At 46.6% G+C, this 16738-nt stretch overlaps 1 protein-coding gene and 1 long non-coding RNA gene across 3 annotated transcripts; one reads left to right on the top strand and one right to left on the bottom strand.

The window, feature by feature from the left end:
• Positions 1 to 184: 184 nt before the first annotated feature.
• LOC135282808 (uncharacterized) lies at positions 185 to 5915 on the bottom strand. The gene is made up of 2 exons (XR_010348844.1): positions 3578 to 5915; positions 185 to 410 (listed from the first exon to the last, which is right to left on the bottom strand). It is a non-coding gene; the product is annotated as an uncharacterized LOC135282808 (long non-coding RNA).
• Positions 1723 to 16035, top strand: HNF1A (HNF1 homeobox A). 2 transcript variants are annotated; one of them, XM_064392920.1, is made up of 10 exons: positions 1723 to 2347; positions 8985 to 9184; positions 9305 to 9491; positions 9790 to 10028; positions 10786 to 10943; positions 12348 to 12549; positions 13781 to 13972; positions 14238 to 14359; positions 14652 to 14793; positions 15371 to 16035. In XM_064392920.1, the coding sequence occupies exons 1-10, from the start codon at positions 2013 to 2015 to the stop codon at positions 15496 to 15498; spliced, it is 1905 nt and encodes a 634-aa protein (XP_064248990.1). In that variant the 5' UTR covers positions 1723 to 2012; the 3' UTR covers positions 15499 to 16035. The 2 variants fall into 2 exon arrangements, with proteins under 2 accessions (XP_064248990.1, XP_064248989.1); XM_064392919.1 differs by having other exon boundaries at positions 8985 to 9491.
• The last annotated feature ends 703 nt before the right edge of the window (positions 16036 to 16738 follow it).

Below are 16738 nucleotides of genomic sequence, written 5' to 3'. Positions count from 1 at the left end.
TCATGGTTGGATACTGTAATTGCAATTGAAAATTACTGTTATCAGCCACTAATGTTGTCATGTCTACCTGAGGGGAGGGAATAAAGGAAAACTGTAATAACAAATAAAATGCATGGAAATTGTATCAACACACTGACAGTACAATGCCAAAAACGCTCACCATTCTTTAAATACTCTTGTGATGGGTGCAAAACCAGCACAACTCTTTATTAAGGGTATGACCCAAAAAAATCGATAGAAGCTGAATTTGTCTTGACATTAATGTTCACATGAACATTTCTTCAAATAAATGTGTTTACATGGACTCGGAATTCTCATTCGTTTTTAGCCACACGAAGTCGTCAGTATCCATGAGAGCTTTGTTAACGCCCTGCAGGGAGGGGACGTGGTGCTCTGGGCACAGACCAGACCTGAAATAAAAGGCAAGAGTTAACAGAGTCCTGCCCGGAGCCGGGAGGGAGGAGGGTCCCTCTGCAGGAACTCTGTCCTGCAGCTGCTGACTCAGGAGCCTGGAGAGCCTGGCCAGTGGTGCCCAGGGGGAAAACAGGAGCCAAGGTCCACTGCAGCATTGTCTTGGGACACTGCCCAGGCTGGGACAGCCCTGCCAGGCTCCCTTTAGCTCAGGCTGAGGGGAGTGTACAGACACAGGCAGCTGCCCCTGGCAAGCTTCCATGGAGACAACAGCTTTGCATCCTCCAGGGAATCACTCGCGTGAGACACCCCTGCATGAGCCCACACGTGCACATCAAGCTGCTCCCTAATTTAGCCATTCAAAGGAGATAGATTCCTTTCAGCCCAGAAAAGAGAATTTAGTTAAAAAGATTTCTGGAGAATTGTTTGAAGCAATTCCAGGGATGGTGTTTTAGGAAATCACCCAACAGGTGGGAGCAGAAGCTCAGAGCAGGGCTGCTGTCAGGAAGGGATGGAGGCAGATGATAAAGGGGAACCATAAGCTTGCCCACAGCACTCATCAGAAGCAGCAGGGCAGTTGATGATAGAGCAGGGGTTTGAGCATGGCCCAGCACCCAGGGCTATCCTTTACCAAATAAATGAATCACAAGCTCAGAGGGGCAAGCCCTGCAATCCCCCAGATTATGTGGGAGCAGTACTCCTGCTCATAGTTGAGCAATAAACATGGCAAGGTAAAATGGAGGTACTACTAGCATTTGCACATCAAGATACCCAGCAACCAAAGCCAGAAATGAAAAAGTCACTTAAATCTTGATGCTCTGCCACAGAAATCTGCTGGAGCTTCAGAACACCCTGTGAGGTTTGGGAATGTTAACATAAAGCCAGTGGTTGCCTCCCCCTATGCTGGGGTTGCACAAAGACCAGTGCAGCTGCCAATGTGGCTTTCTCTCAGCCCAAAGCTTTTGGCAGGGCCTGACACTGGCTCTACTTCACCACTGCCAGAGCTCTGAGCAGGTTCTGCAGTATTCCAACAGCAGCACCTTGTCCTGAGCCATGGGCAGCCCAGCACAGCTCCTCCTTTTGGGTACTCCACCTCCTTCCCTCTCCAAAACTAATGGGGCCAGAAGCAAGCCATGCTTCTCCATCCCCATCTTGCTAGTTTTCTTTCCATACTCACTTTTCCATGCTGCAGATTTTTATCCCTTCATTTTCTTCTCCTTCTCTCTCTCCTGCTTCCCTCCCTTTCCCCCTCCCCCTGCTTTCTCTCCCTCTGCACTTTGTGAACTGCTGCGGCAGTGCTGAAGTCCAAAGTTCAGTAACTTGCTAAAGCACACAGATAAATATGAACCTTGGAGAATTTACATTTGCTCCAATGTAAACAGATAGCCAAGGGTCCCTTTATCAGCACTGGCTCAGGACAGTCGTGGGGGGTCTGAAGTGGCTCAATTTTGTATTTTGTTTTTTTTGGGGGGTGTAAAGGCGGGAGGCTGTGCTGTGCCCACTCTCCTGACACTCGGGCGTGTTACCTCGGGACCATGGTGTAGGGAAGCTGGAAGCAGGATAACCCAAATCCAAACCCAAGAGACCCCAGGCTGAAGACCATGGTCTCGAAGCTGACTCATCTCCAAGTGGAGCTGCTGGAAGCGCTGCTGGAGTCGGGGCTGACCAAGGAGACCTTGATCAAGGCGCTGAGCGAAGCGGAACCCTACGGGCTGCAGAGCGAAAGCCAGCGCGCCATCAATGCCCTCCAGACTGAGAAAGGGGAGCCCTGTCCCGACATCCCCACCCTCCCCAACGGGATGGGGGAGTCCAGGGTATCAGAAGATGAAACCTCAGATGACGGAGAGGAATTTACCCCTCCGATAATGAAGGAGCTGGAAAACTTGAGCCCTGAGGAGGCTGCTCACCAGAAGGCTGTGGTGGAAAGACTATTACAGTAAGGACAGATTTACTGCTCCTCTTTGCTGCTTTCTTGCACTCTCCCTCTAAATCTCTTTTCCTTTCCCCTTCTCCTCAGTGTCCCTAGTACCCACAATTGATCTAGCTGCACAGAGACAATCTTCATCCATGCCAGGACTAGCAGCCCCCAAATACCCCCAAATGTTCTATAAATGCTCAGATTTTCCTTTTATCTCGCTTAAAATGCATTAAGGAAGCCATGGAGCCTGATTAGATATTTGACATGCTTATAGCATCAGGCTTCAGAATAGTCCAAGGCCTGTATAGCTCTCATCTCTTGGACTGAATGTTAGGGTTTAGGATTTAAATTTTTAATACAGTTCACAATTCCAGTCATCAGGAAGGAAAAACAAAAAAACTGGTCACTCTGAGCTGGTGCTGTATTTGTATGAATGATACAGTGAAGTTCCAACATTTCCCTGCTGAAAGGATATTTAAGGATAATTATATTGTTAATTTTACTGGGGTTTGCTATAGATCATTGCCCAAAACCAAATCAAGAGACCTTGTCCTTGTTGTTCTTCTGAGTGTGAAGTCTCCTGACTTTGGTGGGGATTTTTCTTGTAAAAAGCACACACCAAATACATGCAGAGGTTAAACCTGGACAGAACTCTCTGCTTCTATGATCCACTGTCTGTCACAGTTACATACACAGCAACAGTTACAGGGTTTGCTGCCACACAAATCTGCTTTTGCATATAAGCATTTTTGAGATTAAAAGACAGGGAAAGTTCCCTGAACCAATAAGCCTCACAACAGACTCAGAAAAGTATCCACTCAGTTTCCCATTTGGGATTCTTACTGGGATACAATCCCCTGGGGACACCCAAGAGGTTTGTCCAAGCAAGGATCAGGCCCATCCTACCATCCATCACAACAGATCCCTGACTGCTTTAGGGCTATTTTGAAATGACAAGCTGAGAGAAGACAGACGTGCAGCAAGATTCTGCTCTTAAAATCTTCACTAAAATTTCAGCTGGGGAATTTCTCAGGCTTGCTGATCACTTGCTTTCACGTGCAAAGGAAACAACTGAAAATATAAAAGCAGAAGCAGCATCAAATCCCACCACAAAAAGCCAGAGCTAAGAAAAGAGCATGACTAGAGTTAGCATTCACTGTAAATACTTAAAAGAAAGCTCCCTGGCAGACTGGGAGTTGATGATTCTGCAGAACCCAAGAGAGGAAAATTCACTGGATCAGCTCTTACCTGGGTGGGAACACATTCCCAGTAATTCTCTCTTCTTCCTGGCCCAGTATGCCTCATTTCTTCTGCACTTCCAGCTCTTCCACATCTTTAAGTTTTCTCTACTTCCTTTACACCTTTCAGATTGTTTTTACCTATTTCTCTTCTCTCCTCACTATTGTTTCTGCTGCTATTCCATCCATTTTGTTGTCTCCTTGGCTGATCCTCTCTGCCTCCCACTCTTGTTCTTCCCCTCATCCTTGTCTCCTTCTCATCTTCCTGAGTCTGCGTACAGGTCTTGGGGCAGTTTGAGCCCAGTGGCACCGGGCGGGCCCTGGCTAGTTACTAATTATCCAATGGCTTTATTATTTCTCTTTTGTCTTATAAATTTATAGATGAAAATACCCTGATAAGCTTTTTGATCATTAACTTTTGATGGTTTATCAAGTATCTGTCCAGAAAGGAAGCCATGGAAGTTGAGGAAGAGCCTCCTGGCTTTGTCCCTTTTTCCCTTATGAGTGGGTGAAGCAGGACTGAAGTGACATCTGCTGTGACCTAAGAACAGGCACACGGATGGAGGCAATCCTGCCTGTCACCCTCACTTCAGCACCATTTCTGGCTTCTGATCCTCCCTGCCTTTCTAGGATCTTGCTGCCAGTCCTCCCTGTGCTTACCAGCCTCAGCACAAGTCTGACCTCTCTTCCAAAGCTGTGACAGTAACACTTTCTGACAAACAGGCAGACAGTCTGCTGAGAGCATTTCTGTTTCACAAATGGAAACTGAGGTACAGACAAATTCTAGGAACTACCTAAACCCCTGAGACAGCACAGAGACTGGGCAAGGACAGGGATCTCCTCAGCCTCACACTGGCTCTTAATTACAAAGGCTTTACTCTGAAACATCAGAGATCTCTGTCATCAATCTCCCCCACCACAGGACAGAGCAATTCACTTCTGCTGTTGATGACAATATAAAGACACCAGAAGCCTCAGTTTCATAAAAAGATTACAAGTAGAGGTCTATAATAGATCAAAATTAATCAAGTTAAAATGAAAAGAGTAGGAAGCCTGCATTGACATGTTTCACATTTCTCATCAAATCAACAGTGTGTCTAAAAATCTGTTCAAAGCATCTGAACCAGTATCAGGGGTTGGTAATACCTAAGAAGTTCTTATCTACTAATAAACTTTTTTTGGTTTTAAGATCAAACCTTTCCACTAATAGATGCCTTAAAGTAATGTCCTTAAAATAGTACTGTAGGTATTGTAAAGCAGGGCAGAACAGTCTGTGGTAGAAATTACTTCCAGCAATAGACAAAAGAAAGGTAGACAAGAATCCCATGCCCAGGGATTCCCAGCAAAAGGTCGATGCTTGCAAAACTATTTCACCATCTACACAAGGGTTTCAAATCCAGAAACCAGATGGAGGCAATTCTCCCTTTAGACAGAAGCCTCTTTGGGCATTATTAACAACTCCTGGTCTGCAGACCAAATTTTAACAGAGAGATTGACTTGTGGGCAGCTATTGCTGATACAGGAAAGTCTTTGTGATAACTGCAGCCATGGCTTATAAAGCCATTGCTTTATAAAGTAGAATCAGAAAAAGTGTCCATTATTAGGCTTTCCAGGAGCTGGAAAGTGAAGATTTGACAGCACCAAGAGACCAAGACCACTGAAGCTGAAACTGGTTTGAAAAACTCTGGTCAAAGCTGAGTAGAACAGAGAAGATACACCCACATGACTGGGTGCACCCAGAGGTGTTGATTAGATTTTCTCCCTGCAGAGAAAACGTGCTAAAAGGAGTTCAGATAAAGGTTTCTCTAGCAGGGAATTTAATTTTGTCCTTTCATATGTCTCACTGATCTCCCGTAGATTTACAGTTTGAATAAAAACATTCTTCCCATATCAATCTACACACAAAACAAATTGCATCTATGATAAGAAATAAATGACTCAGTAGGGAGGTAGAGTTGTGAGGAGAAACTCCCAGATATTCCCAGAATATAAAGCAAGAAGGAGGCTACCCTGGGGGAAGGGATCCTACTACTGCAGGCAAAGCAAATGAAGAGAGGTATAGTGACAATCCACCTGTAGGGCAAGGGCTGAAATTCCATTAGGAAAGAGAGAAATTGAGATAAGCAACAGATTTCCCCTGGAGGCAGGGATAAAAGCACGCTTTCCAGGAGGAAAAAAGAAAACAAAGATATATAATGACAAAGGTGCAGTCTTTCCCCCTGCTTAGAACGGCTCTAGTTGGGGAATCTGGAGATGAAGCTGCCACACCCCTTTCATTTCCACATATAAACCAAGATGAGGCAAACCAGGCCAAGTTCAACAGAAAGGAACACTGCCAGGATGGATGGTCTTACCTTCCCTCTGCCCAGCCTGGCTCCAGGCTGGGCACTGGGTTGTGGAGCAGCTCCAGAGGAAAGGGCTGGGGATGGTCCTGAGCACTTCACAGCTCTGAACCTCTGCTTGAGCAGGGTCTGGTCCAAAGCAGCAATTCAGAACCCACCTCAGGGAAATGAAGGCTTCTCCCACCTGAGAATCAGAACAGGAAAGAAGGGGAGAGAGACAGAATGAGGAAGAGGAGAAGAAAGAAAAGAACAAAGGAAAAATAAAAAGTCAGGAAGAGTGAAGGAGGGAGAAGGTCCCCTGAATGTTACATCTCCAGCTCTCTGGAATGGGTTTTCTTTAATGCTAACAACTTGATATTTACTTTCCATTTAAATTTGAGATGTTGCTATAAATTATCAACCAGCCTCTTGTTCCCTTTGAGTTTATAACTAACTACCTGGGTTACTTATTGTTCAGGTAACAAAAGGGAGGTGAAAACGCCCTTAAAAAGTGACCTCAGAACTAAGAAAATGGGAAGCTGCCCTGGAGAGAGGACCCTGGCCCCTGTGGTGGGGATGAGCCATGGAGAAGGGCTATGCTCACATGGCAATAAGCAGCTGAGAGCAGGAGAACAAGACTTCAGAAGAAGGAAGGAAAAGCTACCTGTGGGAGACCAACTAGGAGACAGATTACACCCTGGAGAACAAGACCTTGGGGAGACAGTTTGCATCTGAGGAGAAAGGGAAACTGAAAGGCAGAAGACAGTCTTGGAGATAGGGAAGGAGAGCTGGAGCAAGGCAGACCTATTTGTGCACTTCTGACTCACTGAAACAATTGAGATTTGGCTGAAACAAGCAGGAGAACTCAGTTTAGAGGGAAATCCTCCTCTCTGACAGTCAATGATATTCTTATAGCCAGTGAAACAGAAGAGGTTTCAACTTCTGATGTCTTAGCCTGTGATGGAGGCTCTGCAGGTGGAACTGGGTATTTGAGCAAGGGTTCAGCTGGCCAGACTGTGATCACTTGGACTGAGGTGTAGCCTTGGGCCTGAAGTACCTGCTGCTTTGGTTTTGCAGACTGGCCTTTGACAATGTACAGAGCAGCCAGGATTTCAAACAGCTGTCCTAGGAAATCACACTAAGATTCCCTGCACTATTTTGCATCACAAAGCTCCCTGCTGTGTCAAAAAAAGACAAAACCCTCACATCTTTAACCACTGTGAGAAGAGACTCACAGAACTTATTGTTTTATTCCTGCCAGAAAATGAGGATCTCAACAGGGGAGACAAAACTGACTCGACTGGGGTGCAGAAAGGAACTAACACGTAACAGAGGCTTCCATCAGTGGCAACACAGTTTTTCCTCTTTCTAATTGAGCCAGAACTCAAACTGAAGAGGTCAACTTCCCAGTCAGAGGCTTTTCTCCTCTATACAGGGACTTGGACAATGACCACAGGGTGCAGGTGCTGGCCAGACTATCACAAGTACAAAGGCAGGAGACTGGTTTAGGCAGCAGGAGGGGGGAAAAAAAGAAAGAAACAAACAAACAAAAACAACCACGAGGAAAGAAAAGCTTTCCTAAATTCAGCTCAATTTGAGGTTTTTGAAAGAAAAAGATAGTTAAGGGAAGATGCTAAAAATCAAAAGCCTGTATATAGCCTGCAATCGCTCCAATGTAAAAGAGAAACAAATGTTCTATTTTAAGCAGGTTTTCAAAAAGCTGTATCTGACACCATTTGTGTCACACTTTAACTGCTGTGGAGCTTGCTCCTTGGACTGCACAGCCTCTGGGAGAGGGGCTGCAGGGGAGCAGAGATAAGGGTGTTTGTACTGAGAGAACAGGTGTGGACTTTGTCCTCCTTATCACCGTGCAGCCTCCGGCCACCTCCTGAGTCAACAAAGCCATGAACAGCACAGTTGGTGCCTGTTGCTCAGACATGTGTGCTCTTGTGACAGTTTCTGCACCATCCCAGGCACCTTTTTTTCTCCCCACTGCTCCTTTGATGCTGGTGTTGAATATGACACCAGTGCCTTCCTACAGCACTGCAAGCCATTTCCTCCAGACATTTCACACAGAGGCACAGAAGGATGCTCTTGTTCAAAGTGAGCCAGGAGCTATTCTGCAGAGGTGCTCTGGCACTGTTTGGATTTTGACTGATGGATTTAGACTGATGGGTTTCACATCTGTATTTCTACTGTGACTTTCAGCTGGGGTGAAATCAATACACAAAGTCATAGTCGTGTTTTCTCTATTTTCCTCAAGAACCTTAACAGATATTCTAGCTGGATGTCATAAAACCCAGAGGATCACATTAATTATAAAATCCCAAACAGTTCCTGAAAGTCTCAAATAGTTCTATTCCCTCAGCTGTTACACAAAGGAGGGCAGCAACAGGAGGAATTAGTGGTTTGCCTGTAGTTCCATATTGCATTTAGAAGCTCTGAGTAGACTTAGGTGTGAATCAATGTGTTTGAGTAACACATAGCAGATGTGTAACAACACAATTCTGGATGATTTGTCATATATATATATATATATATATGCATACAGAGCTGTCATGTCAGTATAATGACAGCCTGTTTCTATTGGCTGAATCATTGCAAGGCAACCCAACCTGGACCAGAATCAGGGCATGAGTCAAGTTCAGTCTAGTATCACAATCAATCTGTCTTGGAAAACTCAGTACATCTGCCCCATCTGCTTTAATGAGAGTGGGATAGAGAAGAAAATGTAGGGAAAGGGAAGAGGGTGCCTCTGTGTATTGGGAAATTCCCCTGGGAAGCAAAGTCTGCTCCCAAGGGCACACCTAAGCATGTACAGACAGCACTTCAAAGGAAGCCAGTGCTACATCCTTTGCACTTTATCTCAATGTCATGCAGTTTTACCCTGCATGCAGAGTCAAAACTGAGCAAGGTAGCACACTGAGGAACAGCTTTCCCCCCTGCAGGCAATGAGCACTCTGGCCTCACCAAACGTGATGGTGATGACTGACAAGTGCCTCTCAGGAGCTACTGCTGCACTTCCATGGAACCCAGCTCTGCTGAGAGCAGGTCTTTGATCTCTCTCCCCTGAGAAATGTCTTCTGTTCCTTCCAGAGAGGATCCCTGGCGAGTAGCAAAGATGGTCAAGTCTTACCTCCAGCAGCACAACATCCCTCAGCGCGAGGTGGTGGACACCACGGGTCTGAACCAATCCCACCTCTCACAACACCTCAACAAGGGCACTCCCATGAAGACCCAAAAACGGGCAGCCCTGTACACCTGGTACGTCCGGAAGCAGCGAGAGGTGGCCCAGCGTAAGTATGGCAACAACTGCTCTCCTGTCTCAGTGGCACAAAGGCTTCTGCTCTCCCTTGCTCGTCCCTACTCCTTATTGTTTTCAAGGAAAAAATTCCCTTGTCCCTTTGTGCTTGCAGAATTCACACACGCTGGCCAGGGTATCCTGACAGACGAGCCCATGGGAGATGACCTGCCCACCAAGAAGGGAAGAAGAAATCGCTTTAAGTGGGGTCCTGCCTCACAACAGATCCTGTTCCAAGCCTATGAGAGGCAGAAAAACCCCAGCAAAGAAGAGAGGGAGGCACTGGTGGAAGAGTGCAACAGGTAAGGGTGGGCGTGTGTCTTTGAGGAAGAGGGGCACAGCAGGGTCCTTCTGCATTCTTGGTGGTTGCTGGTGCCACTGGGAGGCAGAACAAAGGTACAGCACTGAGTGGCACCACTGACACCAGCCACACTTGAATCAAATGGCACAACTGATCATTCCTTGTTCACAGAGCACAAGGAATGCCTCAGGTCTTGCAGGATCCTTCCATACAGTGTGCCAGACCACAGCCACTTGGGGGCTGTGCACTTTGTGTCTCTGAGTAAGCCCAGCTCAGCAAGGCTCTTCTTTTCCCAACAGGGCAGAGTGTATTCAGAGAGGTGTTTCCCCATCTCAGGCCCAGGGACTGGGCTCAAACCTGGTGACAGAGGTCAGAGTTTACAACTGGTTTGCCAACCGCAGGAAGGAGGAGGCTTTCCGGCACAAGCTGGCCATGGACACCTTCAGTGGACCTCAGCCCACCCCTGCCCCTCCTCTAACTCCACACAGCTCCTCCTCCCTCCAGCCACCTCCTGCTCTCTCACCCACCAAAGTTCACGGTAAGAAACAACCAGAGGGAGATCTGGAAGAGAGCTGAACCTGCCCAAACTCAGTCACCCAAACTGTCTCCCAAGTCCAGCCCTTTAGGAAATGAATCTACAGATAGAAAAAGCAGATTTGCTACAGGGGAAGAGCAAAGGTGACAAAGAGACCATGTTTCTGCGTGAGGAGAGTGGCTACAAAGTCAAGGGAGATAAAATTCAGTAACAAAACCCACAGCCAAAGCTTCTCACTTACTGTGAGGCCTCTCAGGTAGCAGACAACAACCCCAAATTTCCTGTTCCAGGAGTCATCACTGCCTATCAGAAGTCAGTTCCATGCCCTTTCAGTCATGTGTGCCCCTAACTCCTTTCAATGCCAGCCCCATCAGACTCTGGGACAGTTTTTAGGCATGAGGAAAAGTCATTCTCCATCCAGAAAGAGCACAGCTTTTTCAGCTTCATGGGCCAGAGCTGGGGGCTGCTCTTACTCTGGGAAGAGATGATCTCATGGAGACTTCTCTGTACAGCCACATCGAGCAGTGGTTTCCTGCTCCCTGCAGCACTCAGCCAGTCAGTGTTTGAGGAAGCAGTCACACCAAATTACAGGGGAAAGTCAGGGCAGGGTGTGAGTGCCTGTTCTTCTGGTTCCCCTACTGACCATTAAGTACCTGCCCAAATATCTGGTGCCAAGTGCCTGTAGAGGAAACTGAATTTAGTGCCTAAGTGTCTCAGTTTCTCACTTGTGACAACCAGTTTCCCTCCTGTTGTGCTGCAGGAGTGAGGTACAACCAGCAGCCAGCCAGTGAGGCAGAGTCCTCCAGCAGCAACCACCACGGGAACAGCTCCATGGTGACCACCCAAACCATCCTGCACCAGGTTTCTCCCCCTGGACTGGAGCCCAGCCAGAACCTGCTGAGCACAGACACCAAGCTGGTAAGTGATGGATACTCCTGTTCTGCTGACTGGGACATGTCAGGCCATCTGCCTGTGGTCATAATATGAACTATTCATGCATATTTTTTTCTAGAATGTTCTTAAACCCACCTTCTTATGTTACATAGTGATATGTAACATTGTTACATAACCTGTTATGCAACAATATGTTATATTAGAGTCACTCTGCACTGACCATGTAAGAGCAATAGTCCTGAGATATATGTGCCCTCTAGACTGTGGTGAGGGCAGGTATTAGAGCATGAACCCAAAAAGTCATTCCCTCATGAGTAATTAAACCAGTCTGTTCTGGAAACACAGCACTCAAGGTATGACATGATTTCCTTCTTCCCTGGAAACCCTATTCTCTCCTCCTTCCCACAGAGAGATTCTCATCTCTAACTCTTATTTGGACTCTACATACCCTGAGAGTAGATCAGACCAGTGGGATCACCAGAACACAGACCCACACTTACAGCTAGTTTATCTGAAAAATGAAGCCAAACAGCCTGGATGCACACATGTAGTGGATAACTAGATTGCCTCCTCAAAGCCAATTTCCTCCTGAGATCTGACCAGCCCTTTTCCCACATCATTAACAAATAAGCATCAGAACTACATGACTGATCATTCTCAGTCTGCACATTCCCTTGTTTTCAGAGAAACAGTCAGCAGAAGTTTGCATTAGCACAGGCTGGAGGCAAAGTTAAGGTTGCTAAAAATAAGTATGATTTAAATCTCATCAGTCACTCACTCTGCTGGCTTTCTGGTCTCTTGCTGAAGAAAATAAGTCTTTCACGAGGTCCTGAAAATCTTCTTTGTCTGTGTTCTAAAACTGATATCAAGGTGGTTTGTCCCACTGTTTAACCTCTTTGTGCTTATTCTTACTAAAGATTCCTTACAGCTTTTTGTCTGAGGGGAGAGAAAAGAAGTATAATATAAGGCATGTAACTTTCTCTATCAGCCAAATTACCAGAATGCTTTTTTGCTCTTCCACAATACTATGACTATAGGTCCCTAAAGGAAAGAGGAACTCTGGATTCTATGCTGAACTCTGCTACTAGAATTATCATGTGAAGTCACCTGAGCCTCTCAAATTCTCTGAGCTTCTCCTTCTGCCCTCAGCTATGAAACAGAAGATGATCTTTCCCTATAGAAAATGCAGTAGGCTTAATCTCATTCTTACGATTTCTTAAATGTGAAAGAACTAAACCAGCAGGGATTTACTCTTAGCATGTCAAGAGCTGACCTGTGCTAGTTAATTGATGAGCACACAGGAACTGCAGACAAGGATATGTGAGGGCCTTCCAGTCAGCAAGGAGGCAGAGCAGGAACACAGTGCTTGTCACAGCTTTGGGACCCGCCTGCTGCAGGCGGCACATTGGGGCTTCTCCTTTCCCACAGGTATCAGCTCCTGGAGGAACTCTCCCTCCTGTCAGCACCCTGACTGCCCTGCACAGCCTGGAGCAGAGCCCCCACGCGCTGAGCCAGCAGCCCCAGAACCTGATCATGGCGTCGCTGCCGGGGGTGATGGCGATCGGGGCGGGCGAGACGCCGTCCCTGGCCCCCGCCTTCACCAACACGGGCGCCTCCACCCTGGTGATCGGTGAGTGGAGCCCGCAGGGCTCTGCCTCTCCTTCTGCAACCACCTGCCCCATTTGCAAAGCCTTATCACTAAGCTGGCAATGATAAAAACCTGAGGAAATTGTCCCCAGAGACCAGCAGCACTGTTGGCAGGTACCAGTGGATTAAGGACAGATGTTCCTCGTTCATGGTAGAATTAAGTTACACACAAAACCCACGTTTTAAGAGTAAGGGACTTTTACAATCTATTCCTATGCCAATGTTTTGGTTTGCTGCTCTTCATCTTTCCAAATATAAATATAATACTTCCTTAAAATGATGAAAATGTAAGCATGTTCATTGTGCTTGAAAGGCAAAACACCGTGTTCCACTTCCTGCAAAGAGCAGCATATGCCTTTGGAATTCACAGCAGTAATTACTATTTATTTTGTATTTTTCACTTTGACAGCTTCTCTGGACTTGTACGAGATTTCTTTTCATTCCAAGACTAGTCTACTGCCAAAGTGCATCTCATTAGAGGAAAGGAAAATAAAGTGTATACTCTTTTCTTACACTTTCTTCCCAGGAAGAAAGAGGCCTTGTTTTGTTCCATGGTGACGGCTGTGAACTAATTTCCATTTCTTCCCAAGATTATGATATGGATTTGAATTCTGTGCAAACAAAAAAAAAAAAAACCCAAAGAAAACAAAACAACCAAACTGGAGTGCTGGAGAGACCTATTGATTTACAGGGTCTGGACAGTTGTGGGAAATGGGCAGCAATGTGTGAAACCTTCTACCTCTCTCACTGATTCAAATTCCTTAATTTGGCAGCCCTAGTAAAAAGAGTTGAAACTCCATTCCATGTGGCTGGACAGCTACAGCCTAGTTGTCTGTGTTGCCAATAGTTTCATAAAGTAAAAAGAGTGAATTAACTGGGCACTGAGGTGATGCTCTGCATTTATTTTTGAGCAAGGCCTCCCTGGTGATCACTAAACTGGAAAAGAAGCTATACTGGTACACAAGAATGTAGACAGGAACAAACACTGGAAACCAGAGGCGGGTTTATGCACTTTTTGGACATTTCCACTTTGCTCTCACAGGCATGAAATCTATCCTTAATCACAGACAACCAAGGGAACACCTGAAAAGCAGGATCTGCATCCACCCTGCAGTGGCAGGCTGCCCCAAAGGCTGTTTCAGATGCCCCTGTTGCAGAGCAGCCACACTCCTCCTGCAGTGTGGACACCACTGGCAGCAGTCCTTGTTTTCCAGGCCTGGCCTCAACCCAGCCCCAGAGTGTTCCTGTAATAAACAGCATGGGGAGCAGCCTCACCACCCTGCAGCCTGTTCAGTTCTCCCAGCAACTGCACCCATCCTACCAGCAGCCCCTCATGCAGCAGGTCCAGAGCCACATCAACCAGAGCCCCTTCATGGCTACCATGGCTCAGATACAGAACCCTCACGGTAAGAACATGAACTCATTTGCTTAACTAAACAAAAATAAAGACACTGGTCCTGGAGTGCATTTGCTGGGTCCTTGGCCTTACAGCACTCTGTTTTCCTCCTCTGTTCTTGTTGCTCTAATGATGAAATTTTTTTTCTATTGTATTTATCTCCCTGTCCCTCCCCTCCCAGCATTTTGGAGACAGACAGCAGGTCCCACTTCTTGAAGAGAACAACTCAGCCAAAGCTCCAGCATCCACATGATGTTGTTTTCTTTCATGTACAGCTCTCTATGGCCCCAAATCTGAAGTGACTCAATACACACATGCAGGCCTCTTACCACAAACCATGGTGATAACAGACACAGCCAACCTCAGTGCCCTGACCAACCTGACACCAACTAAACAGGTAACAGCCTTTCTTTAGCCTTTGTTCCCCCTCCTGAGAGCTGCCCCAGTCTGCAGGCAGCTCCTTGCATGTCAAAGAGCTTTTGGGTGTGTCTATGCCATCCCAGCAGAAGCAGCTTTCTCATCTCCTGCCCTGCTGGTACCAGCTGCAGCACTGGAGGCACCAGAGCAAGTTCTTCACTGCATCATCCAGGAGGATTTCACCTCCCCAGAAACTGCACCTGCTCAGTGCTTCTCTCACAGCTGTTAGAAGGGATGTAGAAGCCAGGCACTATTAACTCTCTTTTCTCCAGGCATTCACACCTGACTCAGAGACTCACACCGAGTCTGGGATGCACACACCAGTGTCACAGGCACCAACAATCCATCTACAGAACCAAGACACAACAATCCAGCACCTTCAGCCAGGCCCACGCCTCACCTCGAGCCCTGCTGGTAAGAGCAGCAGCCACTGTTGTGGCTCTTAAGTCATGTATTGCCTAGTTTTTCTAGCCAAACCTGTAAAATCCACTTAGAAAATGGTAATTGGGGTTCTCAATTCCCTAAATTGGCTCTGCCAGTGTCCTGAGGGGTTTGAAAAGTCAATACAAGGAAAAGATTCAGAGCAGAGTCCGTGTAAGGCCAGACTGTGGAAATTGGTCCCCTTCAGAAAGGCAAGTACCTTGAAAAATATCAACAAAAATCAGTGTCAATGAGTGCCCAGTCCTGTGGGCATTTTTCAGGGCTGAGAAGCCCAAAACTCCCTCATGAAGACTCCAATTGGGTCTTCCCAGTTCTAAGAGGAAAACTAGGACACCAGCTAGAATTCTTAGAACTGAACTCTCTGGAGATTGCTGCCCTCAATGTGTTCAGGCTGGCTGTGGACCCAATCCAGGGATTTAGCAGCACACAAAACACACAGACAGAAGCAGTTATGGCCCTAAGCCAGGAGGGCACAGCCATGCTGGAAATGGGGGTGCAATAAGGGGACTGATGGGAATCTGCAACTGACTTCTGCCTGTACCTTTGGCAGTGTCCTCCAGCAGCCTGGTGCTGTACCAAAGCTCTGACTCCACCAACAGCCACAGCCAGCTGCTGCCATCCACTCACAACGTCATTGAGACCTTCATCTCCACACAGATGGCATCTTCCACCCAGTAACCACCACAAGCAGCTCCTGAGTGACTGCCACAACCAACCTGCCAGGTGCAACTCCAGCCGTGTCTGCCACCACAGCCTCACACAAAGCCTGCTCAGCTGCCTCCAGGACAGAAAACGTCCCAGGCTCAAGACAGAAAACATGGAAAGATGATGCTGGCACTGCTGAAATCCACTGCCACCCACCTCCACCCCCCAAAAAAAACCTCCCAGCAAACCTAAACCCTGGCAGCCAGGTCAGAATGGCCAGACACCCTTTTGTGGCTGCCCAAGAAGGAATCCCAAAGTGCCAGGACGTGGATGTGACTTTAATTCACTCAGCTTTCATCAAGCTGGGCCTGTATGAACCTACCAGTACCAGACTAAACCATGTGGGAAAGAGCAAGGCTGAGCTGCCAAAGAAGGGACACCACCTTTAAACACTCTCCTCCTTTGCAAGGAAGCACCAACAGGAACTACAATAACTGACAGCACCTTGGAAGTTCCTGACTTTGCAATGAGAATAACCAAGAAACAGATTTGGGAATGGCTTGGCACAAACCTGTCAGTATGGGATCACTGACAAGCTACAAATCCTTAATTAACTACCAAAATACCAAACATTCTCAGTTAAAAATGACCTGCTCTAAAATCATGCTATCCTAGTGGAAATGGCTTGGTTGTTTTTGATATAGCTCTGCTTTGTTTTAAATGCAGAAATTAAAGTTTAACAGCTGCAAGGAGATTCCAGTTCTCTGCATTAACCCTGTGAATTCTCATCTGACTTGCTGAATGATTTGCAGGAGGCCATTCCCCACTGGTCCCTGACCCTGCCCAGCACCCGGGAGCTTCCCAAGCTCCACACAGAGTAGAGTTTGCCACAGTTTTCCCTATAAACACTCACCCTGGATTCATTTTACAGAACATGTACATGGCTCATTCTCACCTTCCATGTAGGTTTGATTTGTAGTTCTTTGTATGCAAATAACTGCCCAGGGGTCTAAGAGTCTTGCTTGCATTAAGTGAAGAATTTTAGTCCCAAGGATCTACTTATGTAATTCTTCTAATTATTCCTCTCTATTTACTCTCAACATCCACATCACTGATACATCACTAGCCATGCATGAAAACAGCCCCAACTAAGAGGTTTTTGTCTGTGACTGAAACTGAGCTACTCTTTAACTGTGAAATGGATGAAAAACCTTGAGACTGGAAGGGAGAGCTGAAAAGCCCAACAGTGAACTCTTCAGTTATCATATCTAGG

Source organism: Passer domesticus, chromosome 17 (genome assembly GCF_036417665.1).
Source record: "Passer domesticus isolate bPasDom1 chromosome 17, bPasDom1.hap1, whole genome shotgun sequence".
Lineage (NCBI taxonomy): Eukaryota > Metazoa > Chordata > Aves > Passeriformes > Passeridae > Passer > Passer domesticus.
The sequence above is the reverse complement of the archived record's forward strand: the minus strand, read 5'-3'. Positions and strand labels throughout refer to the sequence as shown.